Genomic DNA, 24,940 nt, shown 5'->3' with positions numbered 1-24,940 from the left:
CTAAACATCTGCTATATTGACTTGTTTTTTATTTTGAATTTGCCCATCTTTGCGTTATAACTAATCGGGCGAGATTTGCATGTCAATTTGGGAAAGCTGCTAATTGTAAACTGGGCAACATCGTCTTCCGGCGACATCTTTTTTTTGTGTGTTACGTTTTTTTTTTTCTCTTTTTACTGTAACTCAGAAATTGAAACTTGCACAAAATAGGCTATTGCATCTATACTTCAAACCGGCCCTCCTTTCCAATTGAAGTTCAAACGGCATGATCTTTGAATCTGCAGGTACAAATGAAAACTTCAGTCATAGCTGTGACGACCCAATAGATCTGATAGATAGGTCCCAGTAGACTTAATATATATAGAAGAATTTTGTTGAGCTTTGGTAGACAAATACTAATGCAGATGTGGGTACGACAGAAACAAAACGAGAAAGTAGAGTCGTGTCCGTTCTAAAAATCTGACATCGACCAGTAAACGATGCTTGCTACACATGAGCCTCTGGGTATAATGTCGGGCTATACGTTGACGACACACGTACACAAGACGCGTAAATAGCATCTTATTGTACAGTTCATACACTTCGTGGATGAGTGGTAGCTATTGTGAATCTGGACTACGATAAATCGAATGGTAATGACGATCTGTCGTAACGTTGTCAACTGTGATACGTAACGTATAGCTAACGTAGTTGTGGTTGCCGGTAGACATTTTTGTTATAGTAAAAAAAAAAGAAAAAAAAAACGAAGAAAAAAGTCATAACAGCGGCAGAATTTTCAACATCAGTGAAAAAACGCACCTCATTCTACTCCTGTACGCAGCCACACCATTTCTCCTGTGCCCCACATGAGGTGCGGCAAATGGAGGTCTCTAGTAAAACCGTATCGAACAGCAGTGTTCCCTTTTGCCAGTAACTTCCTCTCCGGCGAAAACGGTTGTAGTATGGTTAAAAAATGGGCCACGCACTCTCTCGTTCAGCCATTTATCCCTCCACATTCGTTTAGTGTCACGTCGAGCACAACTATTATATTTCTAGGATCAGGGAAGACGACGAAAAGCAACAGCTAGATTCGAGCTATTGTTTATAAACCGAGGAATGAAAAAGGCCTCAATGAGAGATAAACAGATATGGGGACATAAACTGAAAAAAATAATAGAAAAAATTCGTTAAATAAAACATAAAAAAAAGGCAAAAACAACAAACGACCTAAAGCGATTATAGCATCAATTTCATCGGCGTAATGTGTGAAACACTGAGTTTGTTTGTAGGGAATCGCTTGTGCGCTGATGCAGTAGTGATCACGGGGGCTAATCTAATCGTCGGGTGTTGCCCCCTACGGAGACAACGGCTCGCGACAGCAGCTGCAGTGGCGCAATCGAACAGCGAGACCTCGTGAAGGAAATGTAATCAATCAACTCAATAGTCAAGACCGCAACAACAGCGACACAGATATAGATAGCGCCATATAACAGCAATCGCAGGTATGATAACAACGAAGATAACACCCATAACACTAGCAGTAACAACATAAACAACACTGACAGCATGTAACAGCTATATGACAAAGGATACTCTCTGAAAGTGACATACAGCGCGTGTCAACGGTAGACATAGATTCACTACGTAAACAACAATAACCGCATCATCATCATCATTTTCTTCATTGTGATAAACAACACTAACAAGAAAGCTTAACATTAACAAAAACAATGACGATACTAATGAACAACGGGGGAAGATAGAGGTACAAGGGATTAGACACAGCAACATCTATATTGACAATATAGTACAGTAATAATATCGAGACGTGAAGAAGCCAGGCTGACAAGAAGCTTAACAACAATATTATGGTAGGTCAGTAGCAGACGACAACACTAATATATATATATATACAAAACGGTAACGATGTAATCGGCAACGACGACAACGACAATCGCCATATCAACAAACAGCATTCGAGAGTGCAGTCAATTGATAATACACTATAGATACTGATTATAGCTGATTGAGCATTCTCATTGAACCGCCATTGAGCCCGTTCACAACCACCGACCAGTAATACGCGGGAGAGAGAAAACAAGGAAACAGAGTAGAAGTATTCTAAAAACTCTAGTAAAATATGTATAGAATTAGGCTAGCACATCACGATAAAAAAAGTGGTGCTAAAACGGACATAGTGGATTCGAAGATAGCAAAAATGTAACAAGAGCCGAAATGAATATAGAAAGGAAAAAAGTACGTCTATGATCATACCATAAACGGTAGAACAAATTCTGTCCTTCGATATGATATTATATAAATTCATCCTATAAATGTACTTGTTGGAGTGAATAGCAGGTAGATATTTACTGTATAGTAATGATAGCAATTAGTGAAAAAAATAAAGGGAGAAAAAGGGGGCCGGATATGTTAGACGTTTTCTATGGGGATTTCTCCAGCAGGCAACATGTTACCGTGTAGATGTGCGTTACCAATGGACTAACTACTCGTTTGATCAGGCACCTAAAGCTATCGATTGAGAGTTCGTGGATGTTATGGATCATCTAATGATCAGACGGCGGAGTGATTCAGTTGCTCAATCCCGGTTAGTGCGTGACTGATCTATTTTAGTGCTACACTAGCTGGCCACTGGCCGTTCAGCTCTAGGGTTAATTTTACTCTCATAATAGTACTTCGCTAAGCTTCTTTGTACGGTGTGAACGTCCAGAGATGAACGGCTTCAGTGGCCACAGCCTCGGTGTACGTTCAATATGTTCGGCCAAGTGCTGATTCTTTTTGTCCTATTCAACATATTCCGTTGCTTTGCCACCTACTGTTCTCGTCCCCACCTGTCGCGCGTGTGACCCGATGGCAAAGGTCTATGAGTCAGTTGATCAATCGATGTACTAAATATACAGTCAGCTCCGCACAGTGACCCACTCTCATTATCACAACCAGCACATAGTCGTTACCTACTTTCTGTAAGTATCAAACTGCAGCGACCATTGCATGGCGCTGCGCAAAGTGGGTGCGCAGATGGGGCGAATGATGGTTGGGTACACGAAATGTTAAGATCGATTATCATGGTTTCGGGCGGAAGACACAGAGTAAGAGATCGATGGTAAATGATAGAGAAAGAACAGAGTACAGACGGTTGAGGTAGTTTATACGAAGACGAGTTGCTATATAACCTCTGGTTGTACTAGTAGCTGCTCAATGGTGGTTTATGACTAAGCAGCTGATCTAACGCTCTGATAACATACCACATTGCTGATCTCTATTATAGGAACAGTGGCAACAATAAGACGACCTGGTAACTGCATCGGACCTGAAAGGTTGAACTTCGGACTGCCATGGCTTTGTTGGTCGTCGTTTATTCTCGACACACCAAAACGAAGATATCGACACTGCCTCGATTGACTCTGTTGAGCATAGCAGAGATCAGCCTCAGCTGAATAATCACGTCTCTACCATCGTCATTAAAATGAATGGTAACCCCCCACTGTTGCGGATTGTAGCTGTCTTCTCATGTGAAGTTGCTTTAAGCTCCTCGTGCATCGACGCCAGGTGGATTAGCAAATAATATATACCAATGGGGTAAGAACGCCTAACGACCACGGTTGTGCATGTATGGAAGGCGTCATAGATCATTAGATGGGGGTCTTATATTCTTCATCTGTTTGAATTCTTTGTCATATGTTATGTTTCGTCGTCCTGAAAATGGGCCACTGCTGTGCGAGCGTGGCATAGGTTTGTGGAAAAAATCGTTTGTGGAAAAAAAGGGGCGCTTGACGGCGGAATTGGGGTTTGCGAAAGTTTCATGTTGAGTTAGTGACGGTTAGTGCCATGTAAGCGTTTCTTTCAATTGATAATTCGTTCGGCATCTACGTAAGTTCAATTATGGAACGTCTTATCGAAAAGAAGCCGTAAAAACTGCGGCGTTTTGACTATAATACATATACGGTGTCCTGTTGTGAGCCATTAATTAATAGTATTTTTACTGATTTACTTAGTTCGTTATCGCTGCGTCCAGTTCTGAACACAACGATGTCTAGAAGGAGGAAAACAGGGCTGTTGAAAAGGAAGAGCAGATCCGAAATGGGCATGCGAGAACCAGGAACCTGACATAATGTCTGTCATTTGTGAGGGCATCTCATTTCCGGTAAAAGTTGCCGACTAATGAGATCGTTTGACTGGCCGTCAACCACGTAGGACAGGGTTACTGCCAAACCTAATGTCAATATGGCGACTTCACGTTTTCATTAAAACGTAGAAGTGCCTCAATAAAATACACAAACGAAAAATAATACTTGTATTCACTTCATTTTTTTGTAACTATAAAATTATATGTTTGCCTTAATGTAATGAATATATTTTTGCTTTAGTTTTTAACTTGCGTTTTTAATTTTATATTTTTTTATTCTATTTAACATTTTTCAATAGCTATTCCTTAATGTTCAACTTAGTGCTTTTGTACGTTGCACGTACATACATTGCATGCTGTATATTTTCGGGTAAGCTATAACAATTTCTTGTTACAAAGTTACTAAATGATGCATCCAGAATAGCAGCAGGTTCTGCTATGATCCTCCGTGATTGACGGCATTTAGAGCGATCAGACAAATATATCTATTGAGATTTAAGGCCGCGTAACTGCGGTCTACTTCCTCGGTGATAGCCATGAGCCGGGCCGTGTTCGTGGATTAGATATGAGAGAGTGTAAAGATGGCCGTGAGAGTGGATGAGGTATTTGTAGAACGCTTGGATGAGATAGATAGGGATGCTTCAGTTGACGCAGGCGTAAATATTTGTAATGGTTAGCTTATCGTTAGCAAGTAAAAAGGAAACCAATTCCAATTAATAATAGGAATAGAGTAGAATGTTCTTTGTCGGCTTGGTCTTTACTTTGTCATTCTTCTGTTGCTTGTTTGTTATTAATGAAGATGTATAGATACGAAGTGACTCACGAACTTGAATGACTGGGAGAGCATTTTTCGTAAGAGATCAAATGTAAGGCGGTAGGCGGCGATGTGGGAGGCTGCGTACCTGAAACACGGTGACTAACGCCCAGAGTAACGTATCAAAGTTTTTCCTATCACAGACGCGCTGCCCCGTTGGTGTGTCCACGGTACAGAATTTTCCACCGAACAAATTCATTCCCAGGATGCTGCACGTTTAAGCGGGACGAGGGCGCGGTCAAGGAGCCGCCATGTAGAAGAAATATAAAACATACATCAGATTATTAGGACGACACAGTCATAATAACAAAGCTAGGTGTATAGTGCTAATGTTAGCCGTAGTCACTAGTAGTCACCAGTCGTCACATTGTAGAGTGGGAACATTACGGAACCAGAGGAGCGAACGAGTGGAAAAAACACAGGGAAAAATCACTATCGAGTATCTGCCGTTTCTAGTGATGAGCTGGTATCCTGGCTTTCGTTCAGCTTAGCTGTATTTAAAATTTAACGATGTACCTGTTCTGGTGTTCCTTTAAGTCTTCGTTTTGATTAGAAACAAAAGTCAGTTTACAGAGAGAAGAACACGCAAAGCAGGTTGCGTATGTCCTAATTGATGTAAGTATGTTGAGGGTTTAGGTTGTGTAATCGATAGGTAGACTTATCCGGAGGCTTCTACGAGACAACCAGGCGAAGGCCAGCAGAATATAATGGTCCAACGATTTACCCACCCGCGTGCGGCTATTGAATCTACTTCATTGGGCTGACAAGCGCGCGTGAACTGTTTTTAATTTTATGTAAGTGGACTTTGTGTTTGCAGGCTATAACCGGTATTTCGAACAGTAACGGCGTTTGGATTCTTTTCGCTAATTTATCATCGTCACCAATAGCAGCAGCAGCCCATATCTCGAGGGTAAGTCCGGTATCATATCTGCAGTTCCGAGGTCCTGCGGGGGCAGAAGAAGCTGATCGAAAACTTGGTTTTTGGTTGGGGATGTTGGTTCGGACGGTTGGAAATCGGAATGACAAAGTCGGAGCAGTGTATGTTTGGATTGTTCGGATTTTGGGCTTTTTGATTGGTGAAGTTGGCGTTGCGGCTGGTCAGACAGAAAAAGAGAGAGAGAGAGGGAGAGAGAAAGATAGGCAGGTGGAAAAAGATATGTACATAACGAGATGGTTTGGTAGGCACGAACGAATAGATATATAAACGGTGAGAGACGACAGTGAATAGGCCAAGCGAAGCCGGAAGGTTGAGGCGTTCAGGCAGACGTATATATATATATATAGGTAGATAGATAGGTGTATATGGATGAGCGTACGCCAGTCATCAACCAGTCACGTCAGTTGGGGGGAAGCTGAACGGAATTATAAAACTACTGGCAGTCAACAGAGACCGCTGGTCAGAAGCAACTCTCAGTCAATGATCGTTATCAGGATGTCATCCAGTTTTATTATCCAACCATCAAAATTGGCCATCTGACTTTACGTCACCACAATCAACAACAATGAGTTACGGCATTGTCGATGTGGCTAGCTAGAATAATCCGTTCTGTACTCTTCAATAAATGTACAATATAGGATACCAGTCATCCTCATCGTCAAACATTGTCATGATTATATTTGGAAGAGAAAATGTACGAAGCAGCAGTGACAGCTGACGAGTGAGAAGGAGGAGTTATGAGGTAGTTGAATGAAGCGCGATTGACCAGCAGGCCGCTGAGTAATGAAAACTCCGGTCTGGGCGTTCGAAACGACACAAGGAGGGTATGCGCTGTCCGCTGGGTGTTGCAGGCCTCTAACGCACAGGCGTGCAAAAGCTGAGCGAAGCCGATAGGATCAACTGGGAGTGAAGCACTTTACTCACTCAACAAATATAACAGCTTGTTCACACGGCCTGACTGTGGGGCTTCCAACCAGCGTGATTAAAATCAGACGGGCAGGATCAACGGATTGAAACAAAGAGCAATGGAACACGGTCATTACAACGCACAATAATTATCTTACTATCTTATACTACAAAAAAGACAGTTTTACCGAGTATACAAGGTGTATTGGTTGCATCTGATTACTACGAACTTAAAGAAGATGGGAAGCGACGAAAATAGCTCGCCCAGAAATTGAACTAGCGCCTCTATGATCCTCCCTCTCTGAACTAAAAACTTACGATTCCGTTGGATTCAGTTATTACTTAAATAAGCGGTACGGCAATGTACACTGCGATTATAAAGAGATATCTATAAATATATACATATGTATAGATATGCAGTGGAGTTGATTATGTTCTAACTAATGGATTGTAACAATGCTGTACAATATGGTCATATCAGATCACACCATAGAGATAAAAGCGAGTTCAGAGAATATCACTTAGCCAGGCAAATCAAGTTATACTGCATGATGAACGGATGTCGCTCAAAGCTAAGCTATTCCCTATGCTGAAGCTATCTGCGGGACGGCGGTGTGACAGCGATAGGGCTGATAGTGCTATGGATATAGCGAAAATAGAGGCCACGGTATTGTCCGAATGACGGACTGCCTGCTGCGACAAATCGACACGCTCTCTCGAATTTTCGTTGCGTTTTTCCTCGTTTTTCCTTTCTTTCTTTTTGTCGGTAGACCAATGCTTGTTCCCGTCGTTGTTGCAAAAATGTCTTTAAAACGGTCTTTTCTTCTTAGCTACAACAAAGTCAACAGTATCAATGTAATAGGTAGCCAAAACAGGCACTTTCAAGCATGCTGCCACGCTAATTACTTTGTGGGAAATTGCTATTGACACGCTACAACGAGTCCGATCAAAAGTTGGGAAAACTCGTACCGCTAACAGAGAAGGCCAGTCTAAAAATCAATTCATCGACCATCAACAATTCATTATCATCAACCACCATCAATATCATCAACCAATCAACTTCATCCTCAACGATCCATGTCAACGTCATCAAGAAACAGAAGAAACAGAATAAACGAATCAACCATCATTCAGTCAAGTAAACAGTAATTACGTACGTCAGTAATCTGAAATAGCAACCAAATCATGAGATATATGAAAAATAAATGATAACAACAATCAAAAACACTAATAGAGATTCGACTGAACCAATCAAAAGCAACAAGAACATAAACACCAAAATGACAAAGTAGCAATGTACGCCAGTAGCAGTAATAGTTGTAGACTATGGCACTGTGATAAATGGAACACCCGCAACTTTAAGGCGGTTGGCGTCTCGCTGCGATGGAAAATACAGTTCTGTTCAGCACTGGACCTAACGGTAAATCCCGCTGCCCACCTTCCTCTAAGATTAACTGTCTCGACAACAGGAAAGCAGTGGTAGTACTAGCTAAGCAGCGTTGCTCTTGTGGGTCTCCCTTACAAGAGGAGCGATTCTCTCTACTGACATGCGCAATCGTTAACTTAGTAGGATTCCTTCTAACTTTAACAGAACAGTAACTTGTTTCGTTTGCCACGTCTTGTTGATTTGTTCATATTTTTATTAATATTATTATACATAATCGATGCGAATTGTTTTGCCTATCACCGCGATCCATCATTGATCGACTAATAAAATGCTTAGGTAATATAGTGATCGGAGAGAAGGAGAAGCTAAAGATATAGAGGAAGAAATAGAGATGAACAATATGGCCAAGATACAGACAGAGAGCTAAAGAGAGAGATAGACAGATAGATAGATCGACAGAGGAGAGAGAGAGAGAGAGAGAGAGAGAGAGGGGGAGAGAGCCGATACAGGAATTGTAGACTCAAAACCGGAAAACCAATCTGCACCACTATGACCAACATTATCGCGTAACAAATAGACCAGCAGTAGTGGCATTAGTAATGGCTAGGGTGGTACGGTGTGTACAGCAGACGAATATGGTGCAAAAGAGAATAGTACGAGAGCAATACGACTGGCCAGCCGACCGCTCGTTGCACGACCTGAATCTGGTATCAAGCCTTGCAGGACGCCGGACCATGTATCCGATAGGATGAATGCCCGCCGCTAATAGGAGATAAAACTAGCGAATGGAACGAATAACGTCGTTCGGATCGTATGAGCGGTTCTTACCTGAAATGATAATGAGACAGACGAAGCTAGGTAGGTAGCGGACAGGAAAAGTTGCGGGATCTGATGGGGAACACTCGCTGGATAAGCGAAAAAGCGTTTGCTTTTTCCCTACAAGTGTTTTTTGAAAAGACTGATACCTGTTGCAGCCTCTAGTTTTTTCCTTTCCTTAGTTCTTCTACAGTCTTTTAAACTGTTTACCCCTTCGTCTTTTCGTTTGACGCCTTAGGCTTCCCTTCCGTTTTCCAGTTACCATCGCATTGTTTTTGCGGGTCTTTTATATTGATGTAAATAGTGAGAATTCATGCTAAATCGAATGTAATGATGTCTTAAGCGTTTTCCATCACTTGGCGAGATGTCCAGACATGCTTTTGCTTGCAAGAAACTCAAACTAATTGCACCCTTCAGTTTTTTTCTCACTGGAAATATAGCTCAGGCATGGCCATTTCTTAACATTTGATATTTCTGTCGCTATTGAGCGAATCGATGGTAACACAGCTTCGAATATAAATGCGTCATTTTTAAATCCTGAGTTTCGATTCGTCGAGAAATAGATAAGGTTAGACCCTACAATAAACGTACGCAAGGTACAAAAATGAAGTACCGAGCCCCGCAGTATAGCAGTGGATAGATCTTGAAGAGTCAATGGTCTAGATGTGTGTTATCGCTATACCGACCTGAATATGAATATGAACAGCATTAGTAGCGCAAAGAAGACGGCCACATTATCCATAGTTCTCAGCATAATGAACAACTGACGTCGCAATGCTGGCATAAATCTGGAACATAATGGTATAATAGATGTCATCCACCATATATGGAACTATGACATTACCACAAACATACAAATGGCTATTAGTAAATCACCGTATTTTTTTGAGAATTCTACGTTGAGGCTATTTAGAAAATTAACTTGGAACTATCGTAGTGTTTTAATTAGAAGTAGCCCCACCTTCCGTAATGCATCTTGATGAGACTCTTAAAATAGCTTTTCTTTGTTTGTTTCTTTAGAACGCCGTTTTGACCAGCGCAGGTATGGCCCCTGTAGGTGCAATCTGCACAGTGGTCACTTCTGTTTATCAAACTTAAGGGCACGTGAAGTAGTCCAGATGGGAAGTTGAACGTAGACATACCTCGTTTCGTACTGGGAAACAACCATCTAAAACGATGCTTAACGCTAGTATGGAATGTAACACTGGAAACATTCGTTTTTTTAGCCACAGTCTACCTTAGCTAGAACGCCCAGAGTGCTATTTATAGGATGTGTCCGTCTTGCGAAATATATATAATATATTGCGTCAGCACCACCAAATCACATGATTCATTTCTCTGATAAAAGTGTACATCAACTGAAATCCGTTTCTAAGCAATAGCTTCCCCAAGAAGCGATATGAGAGACCTGCATTGTGCGATAGTAATCTATGAACAATAGCTTACTGTGGTTGCCTTTACAAACCTGACTAGCTTCAGTATCCTGAGAAGTCGAAACGTCCTTAACACGGAGAGTCCTGATCCTTCGGACTGGTTGAGCAGTTCGGCTGTCGACAGTACGACGATTATGCCGTCGAACAGGTTGAAACCCGACTGGATGTATTTGCCGAAACCCTCCGCGAGTATCTTGAGGAGCATCTCAAGGCCGAAGACAAATGTAAACAAGATGTTTGATAATTCTACGGCCAAGGTAAGCTCCTGTGGCTGCTGGTGGTACTCAATTCCCATTGAGAGAGTATTCACCAGGATCGCTGCGAGAATACCACGCTGAAATTTTGGCATAATGTCAAGAAGCTTATTCCCTGCTTTAAACCAATAGCAGCACCTCGCTTGTCAATCGCTGACTAAAATAATTGTTGCGGAACTTGAACCTACGTTTCGAACTTGGTATGTCATCATACATCTTCTTAGAGTTTACATATTTAAGGAAAAAGGTCTTCTAAGGCCACGACAGCCAAAGTACATATATCCAGAATAACGGTTTCTTACTAGTTGCTTATTTTATCTATTAGATAAAGGATTTACCTGAAATCTAGGATGGTCAACGAGAATCTTGAGTTTGGCTCTGAGATCGAGAGAAGCACGGATGAATTTGCTAGGTTCCTTTTTGGCGTGCTTCCGCTGGCCGCGTCTGCCATCGCAGTCTTCGTCGGAGCAGTCACAGTCGGACGAGCACGAGGAGCACGTCGAACACGAATCCAGAGTTTCTGTTCGTGATCATGAAAGTAAAATAACTGGTCGTGTTATCGTTACTTTTCGCCACTTAACGGGTATGTTAACCAAAATATAAAAGTAACTGGTGGCTATACTATAACTGCATATCTAAAATGCGGTGCCTGTTATATTGTCTAGCTGATGTAGCATTTGGCAGTATACCCTCATTCTGTGGGGGCTTATACCTTTAAGGCCTAACGTTCTTCTAGTTTCCTTAATAACTAGGTTTCAGTGTGGTTATAAATTATTTGTCTATTATTTGTACCCTGATCTTGAATAGTCAATTTTCTATTTAACAATATATTCGTTGCCATACAACAGTTGCATCGACTCACTCAGTAGACAAATAAGGATCAGATCATTTGGAAGCTTTAACTCCTACACTTGAGAAGTTCCTAATTAAAAACTTTGAGCTCGTTTCCTGCAAGATCAAAGAAGTCGACCACTTTTCTATACTCAAGTAACTCTCTTCCCAACTTATGGCCGTTTATTTAACTGGCTAAAGTTGCATAGAGATAATATCTCTTCTCTGTATTGCTCTGCGCAGAGAGAGCTCCCTGTAGGTTTAACCGTCGAAGAGTTGAGTCTGATTTAATGCTGGTAGTGGATATGTTTCCAGCCAATACGAGACGTCAAATTGGGAAGAAAGACTTGCTCTGTGAAGCCACATATTTAACGATGACACACTTCGAGGATTCGCAGTTCAAGGGCTGCCGTCCCACCGAGTAACGCAATGAAGTGAACTAGAACACGGCAGCTGTTTAGCTCAAAAGATCATGCATGTCCATCGTGTTTTGCCCGAGTCCGCCGTGAAGCAATATGTCGGTGGCGCTGGTACCATCATTAGCGCCTTTTTTTGCGCTGGCCGTTGAGGACTGCCGGGTAGGTCTACTGAAGTTGCTGGAGGGTAGCTACGGGAACTACAAGAGCAAAGGGGCGTTCTTTTGCTTTAACAGATGGAAATCATTTATTCGGATGAATGTAAATTGGCACTGAAGATCCAGTGAGAGGTTAGCCGATAGGCCTGCTAGCCTTGCTCAAAATGCCCGTCCTCATGTTACACCAAAGCCGACCGTTCCTGAATATCACTTCAATTTTCCTTACTGATTTGACACGTATAGCTTACGTATATGCTTTGTATGCTCTTTGCGATGAATCCTTGCTTTGCCTTCTGTTTTTGCGCGACAAAGGCTCTGTTTAGGACAAGCGATTTGACTTTAACAGGAGAAAAAGGACTGGCTAGAATTACATATTGGTAGCTCATTTTGAATAACTGGCAGCGTGTTTTTCTATTGCTTTTCTGGATGGAAATTGGCTTAGAAAATTTTTAGGGCTTTCGGAAAAACCGAGGAAAAGTTCTTGGACATATTGCTACGGGGAACATATTTTTTTGGAGGTTGCAATTAGGCGAGTTGGACTTGAACAGGATAGGGAGGCAAAGAAAGATATTTTGGGTAATTAACGATTGGTCTACAGGGAGTAAAATGGTGGGCAAATGTTTTCTATATATGTATCGCACCGACGTATCGACGCAAAGAACTTCCCGTTCCGCGTTGTATTTATGGACACATGCAAAATATATCAGTCAAAGAAAATACCATATTTCTAAAAATATTTAATTTGGATCTGCCTTTTTATATTTTTCCAAATTTTACATAAAAGTATTGCTAATGTACCGTATGCGAATAGTCCACAATAATCATTGCACAGGGAAATAGAACTATGTACAATTACAGGGAAGTTGTATAAAAAAAATCGTAAGGTTAGGTGGAGGCATAAGGTGAGCGTAGTTAGCCCAACCGTGAAGGCCGCGGCCTTGAGGGCTGCGGCCGAGTTCCGAAATAATGCTTTCAGCTTAGCCTAACTTACCTGATGTCTAAGCTTGTCTTTTTCAAGACATCCGCTTTCATGAACACCGTTGAAAATGTGTAACAGTTAATAACTATACATTTCTTACCTGTCGACTTGAAGCTGATTTCTTCATAAAATATACAAAAACTATATAATTATCTAGCACTTCGAATAGCGTTTTGTTTATGAGTCACGATGGTGACTTACCATCATCGCCTGCGCTGTACGCGTTATTTTTGCGTTCCACTTCGCTTAGTCGATTGTTGACGTGAAGCTGTTGTTGTAGCTGCGGTTGTTCGATATCGGTCGATGCACCTACATTGGAACCAAGCTCTATGGTCAAAGGTTGAACAGGCCCTCCCCCACCTAGTCCTACACAGATGAAGGCAGTATCATCGTCGATGGACGGGGGACCTGAGACTAGTTGGGAGTCGGTTCCATACGTCATCGATGGATTCAGACTAGTTTCGTGCAGTGCAACGATCCCAGAAGCCTGTTTACTCTCTAATGCTACGTCTGATCGGTGGGCAGATGCTGGTAGTGAATGACAATCGGATGATACGTAAGGGAAATTGCTCACGTTAATCGAATGTTCACTGCATGATACCATAGGGAATAATGACTGACTTTGCTGTCCGTTTCTGGACCCACGTTGTTGCTGGTCCATTGAATCTATCGTTGTTCTCTGGGCAGAGAAGTCACCGCTTATGGCTGGAGACTGGTGGACCCGTGGCAATCGCGGGGCCGGTGAGGTACAAATAATAATGGATCTTGTTGCTGTTGTTGCAGAAGAAGGAGAAGAATAAGAAGAAAAAGAGGAACAAGTGGGGACTAATGCGGAGGTTGAAGAAGAACAGATTGTAGAGGGTAGATTGTGGTGAGGTAAAGAGACGTTATGTTGTGGATGAAGCGAGCGTATAGCGGTGCTATTAACAAGGTACCCGCCGCTACTTTCGACTACAACTTGGTGACTTGGCGTTGTCTCTGGCCGCGCTTTTCTGTCAATTACTAGTCCTGCTCTTCCATCTTTGTTTGTAATTACTTTTACAGAGGACGGCTTCTGCTGCTGCTGCTGCAGCTGTTGTGGCTGTTGGCTACCAGCTGATATTTGTGTTATGTCGTTTTTTGTTGACCATACAGGCGGTGGCGGTAGGTGCTGTTGTGGTAGCTGTCCAGTAGCTGTTGACATTACGCTAGGAACAGTCAAATTACTATAGCCGTCAGTATCGTCTATGAAATAACTCGTTGTGGGGCAATGGACACTGGCTGCGGCGGCTGATGTTGTTGTGCTGTTAACAGCCGTCTGCTGCAGACTAGAAAAAGCAGAGTTGGTACCATTGCTACCTGTAGTAGAAGTGGTAGTAGTAGCGGCCGGTGAACGGAGTAGAATCGTTGGCGATGAAGATACGGAAACTGAGATTGATAGAGGATTTGCTGGCGCTGTTGTTGCACTTATAGTTGTAGCGGTATTGGTTTGTAGCGGTTGTGACGTTGTATTGGTATTGGTGATAGAGGTGATGGCGGCTTGCTCTCCTTCTAGCGGACGTGAAGTCTGGGTGATGCGCTTATCGGCTGGATCGCTCTTGCCAGTGGCGATGGCCTGAGTCAGTCTTGCCGTGGCCGCCGACGGTAGCCTACTACTAATATTAGCTGGTTGACAGCTCGAAACGATCGACACGACTGTCGCCGCATGACTCGAGCCATTGGTGTTATTGATATTTGTGCTGCAGGTGCTCTTCGAAACTAATACGGTTGTTCGTGCTTCGGGTTGGCAGGACACACTCGACGCTGATAGCATTGAACAGAACATAGAAAATGTGTAATAGTGAAAAGTTCGAAAGAAGGACAAACACGGAAAAAATGAATGACACGAAAAAAAAGATCACGATGATCACGGTGATAGGGTGACCGGCCAAAAGGTCAGCGTGCGTGTCCCAGAAAGTCAGCCGGACCGACGCAGAGCACAGCGGCGGTGGCACAACGGCAGCAGCGAAACAACACAACCCGATGGGAAGAAATCCGTGAGGTCAGACGTGAAGAAGAACATTGAAGAAAAGAAGAGACACAGTGTGAGAAAAAAAAAATATCGTAAAAATTAGTCAGTTAATTAGGTAACATATAAAAAGAATAATAGTGAAAATGGTAACAATAGACACAGATAGAGGACAACGTGTCTACAGACTGCACGAGATCATGATTGGTGAACTGTGTTACTGACGAAGGTGATACGATATACATATACACGCAGATATAGCCTAACGTAACCTCATCTAATCAACTCTAACGTTTCTAGTAAATACGAGCAGAATTCGTAATAGTTGCTTATTATCGTTTTAGAAAAAAAAAAAAAAAAAAAAAAGAAGCACAATCAGATCAGCCTACGCTAGGGTGTAGGTTTTCCTGTGAGCGAACGAATGGGTGTAACGAGTTTGAGGCGCGCCCCGAAGAGCGAACAGAAATATAGAGGTAAAAAGATTGAAACACGGATAGTGATATTATCTATGTCTTATCTATACTTAGTTGCCACATATGTTTACAGGCGCGATAATGCTGGAACAAGGGGTTTTGCTAACGGTAGGTAGTGCTGTGGGATGTAAATAATGTGAGTCTGTATGTAAGTGTAACGGGTGTGTGTGTGTGTGTTTGGGGGGGGGGGGGTGGTAGTGCCAACAATAAACGGTAGATTTAATTCAGAGTACAGCAGCCCGTGGGGTCCATTTGGGGTGCACAACGCCAGGCGGTTGGTGACCTAATGAACAATGTTTTTGTCAAATGTAACCATCAAAAACAGGGCGGCAACAATAAAGTGCGTGATGTCTGCAGCACTATAAAGCGGGTGAATAATTCTAGTTATTATTTTTTCTATGTCCTAAAAAAATCTAACACGAATGTATGGATGAGATAGTTCGCATATTAGGTTCATTACATTCTGAAGGTTTATAGACACCTTAGCTTACTCAAGAGGAAAATCTGTTAGGAGAATAAACAAATGAATAAACTAAGTAAGCTTCAACGGTCCACGACCGATCTGTGAATGTCCTTCAGAAAGTATCTCGTGATACATTGGTCTACATAGCGCATGCATCTATTCAGGTCACTTTTGCCGTAAAGCAACCTATTATCTAGCTGGAATAAGACAAATCCTAAAGAGTAGGCATGCTCGTGAATTCATCATAGATAGTAAACATATTGCTGTTTCCTAACGGAACTGATACAGGTCGTGGAAGCCAATTCATTTGACAATAGCCAATGGAAATGCATTAAATTTACTTAGCTGTTGGCAGTATCTAGAGATGAAAACACAGTGACAGGGTTACCTTCAGCTGCGGAATTGATCCCGAATGTGATATTGCCATTTATGCCGGTGATGGTACTGTGGTTGCCTTTATAACTTAGCGGCGTATTGGCAGCGCCTCGATCGTTAGTAACGCTAATATTTTTCGAACTTGAGGCCAACGAACTTTTTTGTTGTCCAATAGTTGTTTGTGTAACCAATTCGATTACGGCATTCGTGTGATAACTGGATAGAAGTGGATCCTGTGCTGCTGGTAATACTGCTGGTTGTATAGCATCTGCTAGTTTCGAAACGGTATCGCGTTCTTTAGTAACTACAGTTTGACATTGTATATCTGTGCTATTTCTACTGCCCATCGACAGTTCGCCTCCCGATGCCAACAGATGACCTTCGCCCACGCGGTCGTTCGGTTGTGTCGTGGGCGTTATTGTTGGCTTGCCTGGGGTGAGCGTTATGGCTCTAGCGGTCGATTGCAGTACAATACTAGGCGCTTGTTCCGGCGGAGGTAGTGGTAAAGGTAAGATTGTTTTTGTTGTTCTTGTTGATTCCGGCATATTTGGTGTGGGGGGGGGCAGCAGCAACAGGGACTTACCGGTATAGGTGTTCGTGCCACTGGCATGACTGACGTTAGCCGATGAGAATCTGTCCAGAAGAGCTAGATCGAAATCGGCCGCGCGCGGTTCTAATTCTACGGCGTCATGTACGACATACACGTTTGACTGATCGCCTTCACTATCATGCTGTTGCCTTTGCAGAGCATTGGCTATTGACGAAGGGGTCAACGATGAGACAAGTGTCTTTGTTACTATCCCCACAACATTCGACCCCGAAGCTCCTCTTGTTGAAGACGCCCAAATGTCTACGACAAATTGACTATGGCCATCACGGCTATAATTACTATTTACAGGGCTGTTCTTATTATTATTGTTACGCTCATTGTTATAATTTGCATTTTTTTGGCATTCGTTATGCCCAAGGTATCGCTGTTGAGTGTCGACAGTGGCCGAAATGCTCGGAACAACGTCCGCGCCATAGGCGCCTACTGCACCAGCTGGGGCTGTTGTTATATGAGCTCCTGCAGCAGACGCTGAATTTGTGTTGAGCGCGCATAAGATCGGTGTCGAACCATTTTTCGTCACCGTTTCCGGCTGTGACCGTGCCTGTTGCTGCTGTTGAGATAGCGGAAACTGCTGCGCTAGCGGCAGAAAGCTATTGCTATTGTCATTGTAAGTACTATGACAATCGCCGCTATGTAGCACAATAGAGCACGTGCTGCAGGAAGGGAGGCAGATACAAGTGCACTTGCGGGGAAGGATGTGCTGAAAGTGCTCGAGGTGGTCGAAACTGTCGAGGTGGTACGGGGTTTGGCAGTAATCGTCTGGGTCCCCCGAATACGAAACAGCACGTATCGTGGGGCCCAGCTGCTCGAGGCAGGGGCATGGCATTTGGTCTCGTACGCCCGTGCTACCTAGAACGGATAACAGGACAGCGGAAATAAAACAGCGGGGACAATCAACACTAGCGATAGAGTATAGAGCGGAAAACAGAAACGCATAGATAGATACATAGAAAGTAAGAGACCGAAAGGAATTTGTTTTCTGATGCTCAGAGACGAATAAGCAAAGAAAGAGATCCACTAAAACAGCAATAGTTAGTAAGATCAAGGAAGATAAAGTTCCGTGGTGCTGTATGAAACACAGTGTTGAAGATGGGGAAGAAAAGGAAAGAAGATCACAGAGGCGACGACAGATAGCCATAGACGTATCTTGATATGGTAGTAATGCGACACAGACGCGGGCTCGAGTACACGTTTACAGGGTGCATACTGTCCGCTGTACTCTACGAAGAAAAGGAAAGAGCATTAAACTATACTAACTACCTCTACTCGTCAGTAGGTCAAGGCAAGCTAAAATCGTATTAGTTGGGAGACACGTGACAACGTAATGACGTTTACGTACTTTACTCTCTGAGACTTTCCATAATGTTGTAGTAGAAAGAACAAAGGTTTATGGTAAGAACTATACCGGGTTGGTTGGTTGGTGCTGTCGATACAGTGAGTTATTGGTCCCGTAGGAAGACGCAGATTCGCCAGAGAAGGGATAATAAGCGCTTGTGGGGGCCCAGGAAAGAAGAAAGCGGGGTCGGCGGATGAGGGAGTGTGGAGCACCAACATACCTTTACGGGTTGGGGTAGAGGTTTCATAGGTTGCAGATGTTGCACTTGTGGCAACCACCGTAAGTTGTTGTGTTTTGAGTCTTGTTTCTAAATGGCACCGATGTCCATGTTTGTCGGGCCGATGCGATTGATCCTCAAGCTCCGTTTCCTCTATTATGTCCTTCAGTTCATTTTCTTTTCGCTGAAATAGCCAGATAAAAATAAGTACGTCAATGATAATAATCATGCTCGTTAGTATCCTGATCCATAGTGCTCTAGACAACAGATTTTTTGAATTTTCTACGCCGTGCCGACCGGCGCCCCAATAAACGAGTCTTTATCAAGACCGACCCATTTATCTACAAACGTATCTTGTGTGTGGAATTGCTATCAGCGCATGTGAGCTTCAATCTAACATAACTCGGTATTCGTTAATGTCCCACACAGCGACCACAAAAAGAAGACTGATAATTACTTGAAAAGTGAACTGATCGATATAAACGTATAACTCGGTTTTTATCAAGAATAGCCAAAGTCAGCTGAACAAAACCTTTACTAAGCATTAGGTTTTTGTAAGACATAGACGTATATCGGCAACACCCTATATTTGTAGATATCGCGTAGCATTTGTTACGTTCTAACAGCAGCTAAGTACAGTGTGGCCTAGCAAAGACACCTATCGTTATTTTACAGCTCTCAAGAATGTAAATGCTTAAATCAGCTTCGCGCCCCGCGACGAAGGCAAATAGGTTTCATGTACGTATTGGTGAATATTGATAGCAGATTTCTCATAATAAGTTAGTAATAATATATAACATATATGGTTCATAATGGGGTGTCAGCAGATGTGGTACCTATGCCGGTAGACAGGCTTGATACATTAATTTCTATAAGGAAAAGTAAGTCGGAACTCGCTATTTTCTCTCCACCCATTCAGTTTGAGTAAAACGTTATTTATTTGCACAAATCAACAACTTACTCTATTATATAAAACTTAAGTTATTCCGATTCATATAACACTAGTTGACATACGCAGTAGAAATTATACGAGGGTTTTCATTTTTAAAAATAAATGCCAGCTAGCAAAATGGTTTGCGAAAACAAATTACTATATATATCTGTTCTATTAATTTATTTTATAACGAGTCTAAATCTTCGCTTGCATTGGTAACAAAAGAATCGAGAGAATAGTTTAATAATACTGGTAATGTTGAAAGTAGTAAAAGAAGCAAATGACATTGTCACCCTAGCAAGAAACCATAGAACACTAAAGCTGATTTTTTTAGCTTTGTATAGGCTTTATATTAAAAAAAAAAAAAGTTGTATCAAAGTTTGATATCGAAAGAATACTTCATGAGGAAACTGCGACTGTATAAGGCAAGCGCCGTTTCGTGTTCTGGCTAAGAAACTCACTATCAAATCGACTTCATACCCTGCCATAGACGAGTGTGGTGCGACGCTTACCCTCTTCTTGATTTTTCGTTGCCTGCGCCGCCGCCGGTACCATCTCTTTGTGATTCGTTTGGCCCTTCTGGCCAGGTGGGTCAGGTACTTAATGATCTGCGTATAGCAGTCGGCGCTCTCCGACATTGAGATGGTTGAACTTGAACCGGCGCGCTGGCGTTCCTGTCGCATGCGTTCCATTTCTCTTTTCTTGGTCTCCGAAAATTGAGTAGCGATCACAACCAGGCACAGGTTGATCATAAAAAATGAACCGATCTGCAAGACCACCGAAGGACATCGGACCGGACAAAACACGAAAAAATCACCAGGTGAATGAGCGATCGTAATTCAGACGGTGATTGAACTACACGGAAGCAGGACGGTAAATATACAAGTAGTACACAAGAGCCAAAAGGGCAATACAACGCAACTAAAATTGAAAGGGGAGTGGGAGAAAGAAAAACAAACTTTTTTTAGCTTCTGTTACCTTCTTGTGTCCCTCCTACCCCAGGCCGGAGCTGAGCCTGGCTAAATTTGCCCTTCTATCTAGACGTTTTGCTGCTTTCCTGGACTCTTGGTCTGACCACGCCTGTAGCAGTAAAAGCCCCCAACAAAGATTTTCGTAATTTGTTTCATATTTGAATTCGACCTGCTCCTTTTCTATAAGAACGCTTAGAGAGTGTTCTTCAATTTTGATATGGACAAATCACCATAACGAGCCTGCGTAAGTGGTCGTTAAACTGAAAACGATACTGACTGATTCTATCAAATGTTTGATCGAACTATATGCCTCAAAAAAGGGAGAATTGTCTTTAAGTTATTATTGACCGTCCTTAGCGTTCGGCGTACTCGAATGCATTCTCGGTAATAAAGTTTATCATAATTAAGAGTCAAGTCACGTTTCATATGCGGAAATTATGTATCGTATATGCACCTACCTACGCATGTGTAGAGGTCCTATTTTCGTTTGTGCGATTGTTCTTTTAGTTTACATCACTTGTTACGGTAACGATACATTCATTTGAATCAACGCGTATGTGTAAAAGTATCGTTCGATAGAAGAGTAAATACGGCTGAGATTTTTAAACAGTTGTCATTTCACTCGTTACCTCATAGTAAATCATAGACAGCAACCGCTAGGTCTATTTACTTACAATTCATGAAACTTTACAACAATTAACAACTCATCTAGGCCTTCAGCATCTACTGATCTATGCCTACACGACAGACGAGCCTAGTCTTCTGTGAGCTAAATCAGATTCGCACAGTACTGTAGTCCTTTATCCAAAAACAATAGGTAACCGTTCCAATTTAAGTTGTTACTGTCTACGTTGTTACTCCGCCGAACGCAACGCACTGATTCCTTCACTCTTAAACTACACTTTTCAAATTCGAGCGTCGGGATAGCCCCAATTTCAACGAGTGATTTTCCCTTCATTTTTTTTGTCGCGTGGAAACACTTGCCCCCAGGCTTTTCTCAAGTTTTTTGGAATAGGGAGAAGTCGTAAAAGGCTAGGTCTAGTGAGTACGGGGAGTTAGAGGAACATACACATCGAGTTTTTTTTTTTCAAAAACTGTTATACGGCTAGTGAAGTGTGAGGCGGCGCATTATTCTAATAGAAAGTTCAGGACTTATTGCACCACAGTTCTGGTACCTTGCATCGTATACATTAGCACACAGTTTTCTTAAGACCTCTTGATACTGCTTTTTGGTGATGATGAAGCCGGACGACATGAACTAATAACGAACGGTTCCCGACGATCAAGGGAAACGTGAGAGCCAGCTTGCCTTTTGCACTTGAGTCGTGCAATTTTTCTTGGTCGGCGTTCATTTTTAAACGGCTAGTTGAAAGATTGCGTTCTGGTGTCATTATCGTAGCCGTACGCTTACGTGCAGTTATTCGTAATGACAGATTCAAGCAAGTTTCTCTCTTTTAGAAGTGTCAAATATACAGTTCTTCAGGTGTCCACCTGCTGGACGTTCAATTGGTTCGACATACATTTTGCCTTAAGTCTTCTGACGTTCAAATGTCCTGAGGTAGGCCAATTGAGAGCTATATTCCTGGTGTTAGCTTTTTTATGATGATTGGACTGTTAACAGGTCCCGGTTGTTTCACTATTCTCGTTCATAGTCGCTATTAAAGGTTTCCCAGGATGAAAACTGTCCTCGATAGAGTCCCGTTTATTTTCGAAACGCTTCAACCACCTGCTTACTTTAGCTATACTCAGTGTCTAATCGTCGTAGGCATTCTGCAACATCTACAGCGGTTCTATTGAGTTTTTCTTTTACACGAAACCTAATGTACACTCGTTGGTCCATTTGGGAAAAATCTCTAGACTTAGTCAATCTTGTTGGAAGATTCTAGATTGCATCAGATTGCTATAAAGTTTACCAGATTTTTTTGTCAAAATAAGCATGAACTACAAACGATCATCCAGTAGTTCGAAAATTGACTCATTTACATTCGAACAAACAATTGCATCCAGGTTTGTATAGACAAGACCGTTGTTTCGGCTACAGTACTTACCACAATGAGAAGGACAAAATAGATCCAATCCCAAAAGGAGTGCGCATCCTGGACATAGTACATGATATCGGACCATCCCTCAAGGCTAATCACCTGTAACGATACAAAAACAAACACAATTATGCCTACTATAACAGCTTCTTAAAGCTATGGGGGCAACAAATTCGTACTCTTCACTTCAAGTTTTCAGGAAAACACGCCAATACTCAGTGGATAATGGATGCGTGCTTGGTTAAACATCAAAACCTATTCTTAACTAACTTTCCATCCATATTCAAACGTTTCATTCGTAGAATTCCTACGGATTCAGCCAATTGTATGTGGCCATAGCAAACAAATATCTACGTAGAAAACCCGCGGCAATGGACATGGAGGATACTTGATCACTTAGATGCTGCCTCTGTGCGACAGAGTGGAGTCGAATGGGCGATAACAAAGCGAGCAAACGGTCACCTCATTACGCTGTTCGGATATTTTTTGGGAGACGAAGCAGGCAACCCGGCTATGGAAGAGTGGAAACTGGACAGGGCTCAAACATAAGATTGCAGAGGAGAAGATTGTCCGACTTACAGTGGGAAGCTACGCTTCAGCTAGCCGACCCGAATTTTTGGCCCAAGGCTAGTCTCGATCACGGTCGACCCGATACTTGCTCTTCAGACGCTTAAGTTCCTAGTCACTTGAGAAAGAGTGGAGAATCGAAGATCACTTCAGCCACGTTTTACATTAAGGACATTACTGTCCGTTGCCCCTATATAGAGTGGGAGCAGAGAAAGGGAATGACGGCTAGATTGAATAGTCAGGACACGCTGGTAAAACAGACTATGATACTTAAGAATATCAAAAGGATTCAGGTTTTTCAGTTAGGAACAGCGTTGTTATAATTATCACACAACAGGAGGCTGTAAAGAGCTTGCTGGCAAACTGAAGGAGCTAGTGGAAGCCGATGCTTCTTACAAATCACAGAAAAAAATGGTGTGGGTACCAGTCAGGAGCTTAGCGAGAAAAGATGTGGATAGTTGGAACTGCAACTTTTTATTCTTTGAAGGTAAAGGAAAGTAAAACTACATATATATATATATATATATATATATATATATATATATATATATAGAGTTTTAACATGTCCATTTGAGTTAGACTAAAGTTCTCATTTAAACATAGGAAGTAGGAACATGCCTTAGGTTGAATAAATCAGATGCATCAAATTAATCCAATGAAATAAACTGATCTATGAATGTGTCTATGTAATTATTTCCCTCTGCCATTTTCTCAGAGATCCTCACGCTCTTATATTTAGACGCTATTTGAGCACTGCAGGACTTATAGCAACGGCCACACCCAGAGGCCTAACGACTTTCCGTTCAATGGGGAGCTATTCGGGGACTACTTGAAGGAGAGGAAGGAACGCTCCTTGAAACTTTTGCCTAAAAGCTGAAAGAGAGCATTATTTAATTACGGGCAAGTCTATAAGAAAAGAGGTCGCATCTGACAATGATCAAATAGTGTCCTCCTTTCCCCCCCCCGATACCGCATCATGTTATCCCTATCCCCCCTTGAACCCTAACCTCCCACGACTTCTACAACAGATCGGCTTCGCAAAGAGCAACCGTTGCAATTCTCTTGGGAATCGCAACAACACTTTTTGCCTACCTGCCATAGGATCGTTAGACAGGCTAACTATCCTTGGGATGCTCGCTTTGAATGGACGACTCTTGTTGACAAGATAGAAGCATCGCATCGCTAACTGATCGCATTTACACAGGTTGGTGATGTCATAAAGAGACTGCGGGACTATGCCAAGGTCAGACCTTGGAAATCACCTCACGGTTATCTTTTTCTAACAAAACTAACGCTTTATAGCAAACGGCTTAAGGGACCTCTTTTGAGGAAAAAATATAACAATTATTACTCTCAGGAGACACAAAGAAACGTGCTTAACAACAAATTGTGTAATAGGAAATGCTGGTCATGGAAATGGTTAACCGTGGATTAGAACAATTATCTGAAAGTACAACTATAATTATTAAAGTTAAAGTAAGTCCATGCAAAACCGTTTCTATCATCATGCTATATCTACGTGGGCAAAATTCTGTATTGAATAGATTATTGCATCAAAATGATTCGAAGATTGGACAGTAAAAGCTTGTTGTTGACTTACAAGGAAAATAGCCACCCAGGCTAGGCCGATGTTGTCGAACGAGATCGCCCCTTGGAAGGGGTTCCGCTCCCCTGCGGAACAGTTCGTATAGTACTGGTTCCAGTTGATACACCACGAATCGTTTAAACTCCGCGGGGGACTGTGGTCCGGAGATTTCCCCTCTGAAAGTCAAATTATCGTAACATAATTATGGACTCATTTATGTAACAGTTCTAACTGTGCAACTTAAATAAACGTTTACAAAGAATGCGTCAAAAGGGTCCTTAATGATTTTGACTAAATCTGAAAAGCCCTATCGATTACCAGCTTTAGGG

At 42.2% G+C, this 24,940-nt stretch overlaps 1 protein-coding gene and 2 long non-coding RNA genes across 17 annotated transcripts in view; 2 read left to right on the top strand and 1 right to left on the bottom strand.

Moving 5' to 3' along the window:
• Positions 1-24,940, bottom strand: part of Ca-alpha1T (Ca[2+]-channel protein alpha[[1]] subunit T) — a 245,041-nt gene that overhangs the window by 27,446 nt on the left and 192,655 nt on the right. For 10 of the 12 annotated variants that reach the window (XR_015318592.1, XR_015318593.1, XR_015318591.1 and 7 more), the window contains 9 exons: positions 24,627-24,787; positions 22,469-22,561; positions 19,962-20,216; positions 18,519-18,699; positions 16,366-17,811; positions 13,256-14,836; positions 11,009-11,190; positions 10,449-10,750; positions 9,670-9,771 (listed from right to left, as the gene is read on the bottom strand). Coding sequence is in view for 8 of the 12 variants with exons in the window: in XM_086976795.1 (XP_086832921.1) it covers positions 9,670-9,771; positions 10,449-10,750; positions 11,009-11,190; positions 13,256-14,836; positions 16,366-17,811; positions 18,519-18,699; positions 19,962-20,216; positions 22,469-22,561; positions 24,627-24,787 (4,303 nt within the window). In the remaining 4 variants the exon portion in view is untranslated. Of the gene's footprint in view, positions 1-5,025; positions 5,147-9,669; positions 9,772-10,448; positions 10,751-11,008; positions 11,191-13,255; positions 14,837-16,365; positions 17,812-18,518; positions 18,700-19,961; positions 20,217-22,468; positions 22,562-24,626; positions 24,788-24,940 lie in introns of all 12 variants that reach the window. The other 2 variants (XM_086976796.1, XM_086976801.1) reach the window with 2 other exon arrangements.
• Positions 2,056-4,271, top strand: LOC111243210 (uncharacterized). Of its 3 annotated transcripts, none has more exons than XR_015318605.1 (3): positions 2,056-2,235; positions 3,266-3,576; positions 3,993-4,271. It is a non-coding gene; the product is annotated as an uncharacterized LOC111243210 (long non-coding RNA). The 3 variants fall into 3 exon arrangements; XR_015318606.1 differs by lacking the exon at positions 2,056-2,235 and adding an exon at positions 2,350-2,584; XR_002670364.2 differs by lacking the exon at positions 2,056-2,235 and adding an exon at positions 2,350-2,960.
• The window catches only part of LOC147758829 (uncharacterized), a 27,163-nt gene continuing 17,052 nt past the window's right edge, over positions 14,830-24,940 (top strand). For both annotated transcript variants that reach the window (XR_015318603.1, XR_015318604.1), the window contains exon 1: positions 14,830-15,117. This is a non-coding gene — a long non-coding RNA (uncharacterized LOC147758829). The remainder of the gene's footprint in view (positions 15,118-24,940) is intronic.

This window comes from Varroa destructor, unplaced genomic scaffold (genome assembly GCF_002443255.2).
Source record: "Varroa destructor unplaced genomic scaffold, Vdes_3.0 BEIS01000001.1, whole genome shotgun sequence".
Taxonomy (NCBI): Eukaryota; Metazoa; Arthropoda; class Arachnida; order Mesostigmata; family Varroidae; genus Varroa; species Varroa destructor.
Note: the sequence above shows the minus strand (reverse complement) of the source record. Positions and strands in the feature narration are given on the sequence as shown.